The following is a 9528-nucleotide window of genomic DNA, read 5'->3' as shown; positions in this document are numbered from 1 at the left end:
GCCCTATGAGGAGAGGCTGAGGGACCTGAACCTGTTCAGCCTCAGCAAGCAGAGGCTGAGTGGGGATTTGGTGGCTGGCTACAAACTTGTTAGGGGAGATTAGCAGCAAATAGGAAGAGTCCTATTCCCCCCAGAAGCACCCGGGGTGACGAGGAACAATGGCCAGAAGCTGCTGGAGAATAGGTTCAGGTTAGAGATTAGGTGGCACTATTTCACTGTTAGGGTAGCTAGAATCTGGAACCAACTTCCTAGGGAAGAGGTCCTCGCTCCTACCTTGGGTAAATTCAAAAAGAGGTTGGATGAACACCGTGTGATCCCAGCGTGTGCTCCAACCAGTGGTGGGGGGTTAGACCAGATGATCTATTCAGGTCCCTTCTGACCCCTAACTACTATGAAACTATGAAGAGGAGAGAGAACAGAGGAAGGAAAAGGAGAGAAATTCTAATCTACATCTAACACTCCCCTGCTGAAAGTCCTACAAGTTCTGTGGACAGGTCTGCAGCTCAAGGATTTGACTCTTAAGTCATCTCAAGACCCCTCAGTGAGTTGTGGTACAGATCATCCTCGAACTGAGAGATTGCTGATGACTATGACAAAAATCTACTGTGCTGCATTTCTCTAGCTTGCTGTGTAGATACAGCCTTGGTGCATAGTTCTAGTTATGCCTCAGTGGGTGCGTCTACATGTGCCCCTAACTGTGCAGTTGTTAGCAAGTACTAAATGTCTGCACAATAACTGCAATTACTGTGCTGTCCTGGTGGTGCACAGGTCATTTTTGACCCTACTGTGCAGTAGAAACGAACGCTACCATTGGTGTCATGGTTTGTGCCAGCTGATGCTATGTTGCTATAGTGATGAGCTACATTGCCATAGCAACAAGCAACGGCAACATAGTATCTTGTGTAGATGCATCCAGTAAGTGCTTACCTTACCAGTTTGCACATGACCCTCCTGATATAATCCTCACTTCACCTGCAACCCATTAGAAGGAAGGCATTGTCAATTTATGAAAATGAAAACTTCAAATATTTGTTTTCAAGCAGAGGAATGAATTCACTTAAGTATGGCCCTTGTGTTATTTCATGTCTATTTATGCTGAGAAAAGAACAAGTTTCATGAGACTAAGTTAAAATCTTCTCATTACACCATCCTCTGTTTGGCATATGTTCTTCCTGGGGTCAGAGACATGCAATTAAAAACACAAGTGATCTTGAGATCACTAGAGATTTTTTTCTATCTGCATATTAATGACAGTTTGAAGATTCATTAGGTAATCATGGGAATAATTTGCCTACCATACATATCCTAGAACTTATGGATACTGAATTGTCCATTCTGGTGCTTTCAGGGAAAAGCCAAGTAAAGGTAAAACCACCCTAGATATCAGACGACCCACAGCTTTTCCCACAAATTAACAGGAATTGAAGAAGGGGTCCAAATATACAGCTGTGGGGAAGGATGAACAGATATCAGTAATCTTTTCAATCACACCCTTTGCTTCAATCTTTCACATTAAACTTCTGGGACTTGGGTAAGCAGTCATGTAAATTGAATGGTAACGAGCAGGTATCCAGGTTGTAGCCATATTGGTCTAGACTCTAGAGGGAAAAACAAATCAAGACTCATAGGAAAGTTGATATCTATTATTAGACCAACAAAATTTTTGCAAAAAAAAAAAAAAATCTTTAACTGCAAGCTTTTGGGCACAAACACCCTTCATCAGGCACTGGAGAAAAGATTGTAAACGTTCTCCTAATTTTTGCAAAAATCTTGTTGGTCTAATAAAAGATATCATCTCTACTACAAGTCCTGATTGCTTTTTCCTCTAGACCAATACGGCTACCACCTGGACACCTGACACATAGAAGATACTGAATTTTAGTCGATTTTTAAAACGAAATCTTCATATTTTCCCAAGCAGGAAGCAACTGTGACCACTTGAAACCTGAGACACTGCTCCTGCCTTTGTTTCAAGGTAATTTGCATCGTCACAGATCCTCACAGGAGGTGAGAGGCTCCATACCAGCTATGAACTGACTGCTCAGAGGACTTTTCCATCTATTGACTCCTCTGTGAAATCCTATGAAATATGAACTTTCATATTTCATAGGATTTCTATGAAATCCTCATATCTATCAGAAGAACTTTTGCAAGCTTTTCTCTAATGCCTGGTGAAGGGTGTTTGTGCCCGAAAACTTGCCATTAAAGATATTTTTTTCACAAAAATCTTGTTGGTCTAATAAAAGATATCATCCTTACTATGAGTCCTAATGGCAATGAGCATGCATTTTCCAGTCTTCCATGGGTCTTCATCATCTTTTTCGGTAATCCAGCAGAGTTGCAGGAACACACATTAAAAAGCCCTGTAGCATGAACTCTATATAATCATGGTCATGCTGGTATTCAAGCTCACTGAAAACATAAATGAATTCATACTCATGGCTCCACTGAAGTACAGCAGCATTATAATCCCCACTTTACAGTTCAGGAAGTGAAGCTCAAGAAAGCTGTTTATCATGTTCATTTTGGTAGTGCCTGGAGACCAACTAAAATAGGGCTCTTTTTTGCATGGCATTGCACAGACAGAAAGGAAGTCACAGTCCCTTTGTCACACAGCTTATGATTTACCCAGACAAAAGAGCCAAAGGAAAAAGGATAGGGACATAGCATAGAGACAGTCTGCAAATGTTATGTTACTGCCATAATTATTTTGACCTGAGTTTGTTATATATGTCTTTGTGGTGGTGGTATCTTTGGAGGGATATCTTTGTGAGAGAGACTGCCAGGCTGAGAGAGAGGGGAGGAGTATGATCACATTCTTTCATGCTTATCCATGCTAGATAGTCCCTTACTTCCACAGTAGTTGTATATAGTCAGGTTGACAGAAGGCCCACATCGCCTTGCCCAAGGTCACACAAAGACATTGGCACAGCTTGCATTCCTGTACTTTAGCTTATAAACCATCCTTCCTCTGATTAGCAGAAGGCAGGAAAAAAAAATGTTTTCAAGCTCCATGGAAGCTATTTGAGTCAGCCTTTGGTGTTAACAGTGGAAAGTCTAACCGTGCCTTCATAGCTACCCGTACCTGTATATTACTGCAATGAGTTTCAGAGGACCCTGCCCTGCTTATTTACGTAACAGAACTGCATTGGTTCTATCCAGCTATAGAAGCAAGGATGTGATTTACCCCTAAGCATTTCACTGTAAGACACCATAAATCTACTGAGGTTCCTGTAATAAACTATTATACCTAGAAGATGCCATAGTGCAGCTTTTTGACCAAGTTCTCTCTCCACTAAGTAAATGCATCACTTATGGACTGAGTGTTTCTAAAATCTCCAGTCTCCTGAGGATAAACAAAAGAAGTTGACACTGATACAGAGGAGCATTATTAAAATATCTTCCTTACTATTTTTATATAAATCTGAAGTCATCCCATAAGATTCAGCACTTAAATAGAAAAAGAAATTTTAAAAACAAGGCAAAAGGCTTGAACTAAATCTGAAAGTAAAAAGTTGATTCCAAAAAATATATTTAATTAGTTAAAGGGAGACACAAACCCAACACTGCATTTAAACAATTATTAAGATTGAATTTTGAAACAAACTGATATAATACAATTAGAGTTACACCGGCATTATGTATAGTATAACCCAATATTTTTTTGCTTTGTTAAATTGAACGGTGCAATTCATTAAAAGTAAACCTACATTCTTGATTCTGTACTGTATTTTTGCTCATTATGTCCCTGACAGCACATAAGTAAGTATATAGATTCATTGATACCAATAGAACGATGGCCATTATTAACATTAGGAAAGTGTTAAAGTAACAGTTTGAACTGAGCCCTCTGATAATGTAAGAATAGCTTTGGGCTAACTTAAGGTATGAAGAAGGAAACACCGGAAATACACTGTAATTACCCAAGCCCAAATATGACACCCCTACTCCATAATTAGATTCTATACATGGAAAATGTATAGATTGTTATAACACTCCATAGATTTTATAGATTTCATAGACATTAGGGGCTGGAAGGAACCTCACGAGATCATCAAGTCCAGCCCCCCTACCACAGGCAGGAAGTCTGCTGGGGTCAAATGATCTCAGCAAGATAAACATCTAAACACCTTTTGAATGAGTCCAGAGTAGGTGCTTGCACCACCTCTGGGGGAGTCTTTTCCAGACCCTGGACACGCGGACTATAATAGAATCTAATCATTGGGGGATCGGTCTAAATTTGTCCCCACCAGGCATCAGGAAAAGCAGCGGTTCGGGCTGAGGCAGTGGGAATGGTAGTAAGGAGACAGGCACTGGGGGAAGCAGTGGGGAGCAGGTGGTGAGGGTAGTAGGGGGCCAAGTGGTAGGGTGTATGATAGAGGGAGCATTGGGGGCATGTGGTGTGGAGATGGTGGGGGAGACAGTGGGTGCAGGCAGTAGGAGGGCAGATGGCTGGGGAGGCAGAGGGGCAGGCAGCTTGCCCCCTGCCACCTCTTCCTCCCCCCCACACACACACACTTACTCCCCTTTGTGCCTGACCCTTGGCAGCCACAGGCCCTTGCTTCTCCCATCTCCCCACCTGCCATTCCCCACTTACCCTTGCCTCGCTGCCAGCAGGCTCCATCCCCACTGCAGCCTGAGGCACAGACACAGTGCCAGTCTGGAGGGGTTGGGGAGGTGAGCCAAGGGCCAGAGGCTGATGAAGGCAGAAGCAGTATGGGGAGAGACAGGGAAAGGTGGGGAAGATGGGGCCCAAGGCTACAGGAGAGAGAAGCAGTGGGTTCAGAGGCCGTGCAGAGTGAAGAAGAGGTGCAGGCTGCTGCAGATGTTGCTGTGGCTGCAGCTACAGCCCCAGCCTGGGCTTGAAGCTATGGCCACAGGAGCTGCCTCCACCTGCTCAAATTCCAAAATGAGGGGCTTTTTCCCCATGTGTAAATGGGAAACCTTGTTCAAAAATCAAGTAAATATGGTAATAGTCACAATATGACAGCTCAACTTTTCAGAAGCAGCTGTATTTTTGGCCACTTACCAGAATCTTTATAAATTCAGTCATCCCTAATAACTATATCTGATTGAATAATATTGGCAGTATAGTATTTACAAGCTATATTATTCAACAGCTATTATCTGGTTGATAATACAGCTGGCCAAATGACATAGTATTAGAAAAGTGATTGTAAAATGGCAGTTGTAAAATAGCACTACGAATAGCACTTGTAAAATGGTATTTGACCAAATGTGGTCACAAAACACATTTGTATACCTATTTTTACTCTCATGCTAAGTGTAAGGTTTACAAGAGACCTCAAGTGGTGAACTAAATCTTGCCCAAATCTCAATTAATGAAAAATTGCTCTGTGCTGAAAACAACTGCATTTCAACATCACTTTAAAGCTGTGTTTCTGGGACTTCAGTGTTGGAAATGGGTTGAGCACTTTCAAAAGAAAATTATTCAGTGGAAGCAGGTTGACAGGTCAGTTTGTCTGAAGCTCATTTTACAAATTACTTCACCAAAATTAGCCTTCTCCTTTTCTCATACGTCTGTATCACTTATTCTCTTTCCATCCACTTTGTAATTAATTTTGAGCGGCTCAGGGAGCTCTTAACCCCAGGACTGTCTACACATTAAGAAGGGTAAACTAGTTTTAAGCACTCTTTAAGCATCTTAAAGTTGTCATGCTATTATTATTGCACCATTCAACATAATACTGCACCATTCAAACTGCATTATGTTCTGTATAGCCTAAACAGTAACTTCTTCACTGAAGTTATGCAGAAATGTCTGTATTTTATAACTATGTCAACCCTAGATTTTTTAGAAGGATACAGAGCTTAAAATCTTAATATTAAGGCCACATGCATGCTGTATAACCAGTCAGCTTATGGGAAGAAAAACTGTAAAATATTATAATTTCTTTTTAAATTATGTGAGCCATATTTTTCCCTTACCCTCATTTTACCTTGCTGTAACTTCAGTGATTTGAATGGCAATATTCCTGATTTATACCTCTGAGAAGAGACTCTGACTTTTTTTTAAAGGAGAAATATGGAAAGAATTAAATACATCTGAAAAGTAAATTTTGTGCAAGGCAAATTTATTACAGCTCCTCCAAGTTGTAAGGATTAATATTGTAGATTAACACACTTGATTAGCACGTGCTTAATTCTAAGGGCCTTGTTACACATTGCACTTTACGCTTTTCAAATGTTGATCACTGTTAATGTTAGTTCAAGTTTAGAGTAGTTACATGTTCAAGCTAAAAACCTTCTCTGACTGTTCCCCACCTGCACAGCTGTGACTTAGCACTAGAGGGCTGGCAAGCAGGGGTCTGACTAGGGGCTACAGCTGTGAGTTGTACACTCAGAAAGGTGGGGGGCACACACTGTCTCCTGGGACCCTGGAGGACTACAACTCTGGCAGCTTATCTCTGGGGAGTGGGCACACGTTCATGCAACATAAACTGAGTAACACAGATCAAAGCTAAACCTGTCCTGGAGTGGCATAAGTTTAAGATGTTTAAAGGGTGCTAAAAACTAGTTTACCCAACTTTATGTATAGACAATCTAGGGGTTAAGAGCTCCCTGAGCCATCTAACATTAATGTGTAACAAAGCCCTAAGATGACTGCAGTGATACTTTAGCAGGTACTGGAGGATATATTTACTTTCTTAATGAACAGGTATTGACTTAAAGCCATTTTAAAAGTTAAGTACTTTCCTGAATCATAGCCTCAGCAAGGTACTTAAGGATGTTGCAGTCAACAGAACCATCCAAAATCATGAAGCTGAGCATACTGCCAGGGAGCAAGAAAGGTTTCTGATTCTCCTGTCAGAACCTGCAAACTCCAAGTGAATTAAATCACTGGATTTAGGAGAAAATGGGAAGAAGTGCTTGGCTAATTAGTTGCTTTCACCTTTCCATCGAGCATGGGCAGGCAGGTGGCAGCTGCAACATTGCAAGCTTACTATTTGTGTATTAAAGATAATCCTTCATGAAAAGATTGCTTAGTCTATCACCTCTGTGAGTTAACTGAGCTCCCAGAAGTAGCATAGAAACAGTAGAACCACATTGGCTAGGGCAGGGGCGGGCAATTATTTTGGGTGGAGGGCCGCTTACTGAGTTTTGGCAAGCCAGGGGCAGATAAATATTAATTTTCTAAATTTTTTAGGGGTCCCGCGGACTGGATAGAATGGCCTGGCGGGCCACATCCGGCCCCCGGGCCGCATTTTGCCCACCCTTGGGCTAGAGACAGACATTACACATAAACCAATTTAAGTGATCAGAAACTGGTTTAAACCTGTAACAGAACAGATGTTCAGTGCACATAAACCAGTGTCAAAATGGCTGAAACCAATTTGAAATAAACGTGGTTGAATGTAGTATCAGACTTAACTGATTTGGCTCAAACCGGTTTATGCAATGTCTGTCCCAGACCCCTTAGCACTACAGAAGGGAAGGGAGGGCTGCTCCAGCACCCCCTGGCTTCTAGCCTGAGCCGCTGCAGGTATGTGCCTGAATTTCCTCGGTCCAGAGAGAATATCTGTCTGGTTACAAACTGGTTCAGCCTAGCCAGTTTAGACTAACCTGCAAAGATTGAATCAAGTCAGGCTTAGGCTTTTTTTCCCTAGCCATTAGCACAGAACTGTAAAGCACCCTGATTAGACCTGGCTTGACTATCTCCACACAGTTCTCTATTGCAAAGGTGCTCAACCCCTAGCCCATGGGTCAGATCTTGCCCACAGCACTATGTCATTCGGCCTTCAGGGTCCCCACAGATCTGTGGGAAAGTCTGCGGGCCATAGCTCTGCAGCCTAAATTGGGTGCAAGGGGCATCGGAGGTAGTACAGGGCCCCTGGAGCGTGATCCCAGCAGGCTGGGACTATGAAGAGGGGGTGTGGGGCCCAATCCTAGTGTTTAGGGTTGGCACAGGATCTGCTCTGGCCTGCAGACTGGCTCCATGCCATTCATCTGACCCAGACAACCAAAATCACAGGCATCACTGCTCTACTGTACTGTGAAGATGTACCCTAAGTCACATTAAGGGCAAAACCAGCTCTCCAAGGCTTTGCTCACCTCAGTGTCAGGCAGAACTCCCATGCAAGACAGTATTATAGTGCGAAGCTCATTTACTTGTGAACAGGGTGGGTAAAAATCTGAGGACTCTATGCCACTGCTTTTACAGTTTTACAATCTTCTCACAGCCATGACAGGAGGAGGCAGCAAAATGACTGGGCAAATAAATATGCCTTTGACTGCTCTTTACTGGAAATGTAAAACTGTTCCTGAGAAACACTGCCTATGATAAAAACACAGCACAAATTACTCTTTGTAGAAAGGAGTTATTGAAGAGACATTGCACTGGGATCTGGGGACATTTTCCCCGCAGGAAAAATCTTTTTGGAATACCTGCAATTCAGTCTGTTACAATGACCACAAAAAGTGCATGTCAGAAATGCTTTTGGATTACACTTATATTTTTGTGGTGTGATTTGATTCCTACCTGTTGTAACTACTTCAACAACACATGAATTTCTAAACTCTCTTTGTATATTTTCAGTCTTCTTCAAAACCCACAGACTACTTAGAAATAGTCTCACCAACTTCAGTAGGCTTTGGATCAAGCCTCTTTCCTCCTTATAAACAATAGCATTTTTACTTACAACCCTTTAGAGACAAACCAGAACCCCTTGTAATGTAGAGAGGAAGTTGCTTTCTTGCCTCAGTGCCTGAACACATGGATGAAACAATACATTCTTAAAGTCCTTTAAAGAGGTTGTAGCAAGAGAGCATTGGTGACTCATTCAACCCCCATTTTCTTCATATCTCTGATAGCACTTGGGAACAATGCTATAGGGAAATGACAAAAGTCCAGACTGCAAGAAAAGCCCTTGTAAAACTGTCAAAATGCAGGGGCTGTATTCAACACAGATATTGCAACATGTAATAACATGCATGTGACCAAGTGCAAATTCAGCACACACATTTGCTTTGTGATCACTTGTACCATCAAATGCTAAATAAAAACACACACACACACATATAAGCCCACTAACTTCAGCCTATTTACCTCCTCCAGGGCAGACCTTATGCTCAGTGAAACTGTTCATTGTAAATGGCAACCAAATTCTTCACATTTCATCTTGCATTTGCTTATTAATGCAAAATACCCTGTCAGTCTGAATCCTACAACCCACACCATATATCCACATCCCCACACATTACCTGTGATTGCTAACTGTGTGACAAAGAAGGTCATCCTGGATTTTCTCTTCCTCTTCCAGGTAGAAAACAGCACAATGGAGTTTCCAGCAATTGTGACAATAAAGAGAATCCAAAGAGTAACCAGCTGCTCTGTCTGTGTTAGAGGGAAAAACAAAACACTGAGGTGAATGGATCATCAGGTACATAAAGATGATAAGGGTTAAAAAAGGTAATGTGTGGGAACAAATGGGATGGCAATAAAGAAATTGTGATTTAATATGAGTTTTGACAACTAACTTTCAATTTTCTGGGAAAACCATTTTCTGG

At 41.9% G+C, this 9528-nt stretch overlaps 1 protein-coding gene across 1 annotated transcript in view; it reads right to left on the bottom strand.

The window, feature by feature from the left end:
* The window catches only part of NPSR1 (neuropeptide S receptor 1), a 138356-nt gene that overhangs the window by 115316 nt on the left and 13512 nt on the right, over positions 1-9528 (bottom strand). Inside the window, exon 2 of the mRNA XM_019509035.1 lies at positions 9223-9355. Coding sequence (XP_019364580.1) covers positions 9223-9355 — 133 coding nt within the window. The remainder of the gene's footprint in view (positions 1-9222; positions 9356-9528) is intronic.

Source organism: Gavialis gangeticus, unplaced genomic scaffold (assembly GCF_001723915.1).
Source record: "Gavialis gangeticus isolate Ggan-Ray unplaced genomic scaffold, GavGan_comp1, whole genome shotgun sequence".
Taxonomy (NCBI): domain Eukaryota; kingdom Metazoa; phylum Chordata; order Crocodylia; family Gavialidae; genus Gavialis; species Gavialis gangeticus.
This window is presented reverse-complemented; position numbering and strand designations above follow the sequence as displayed.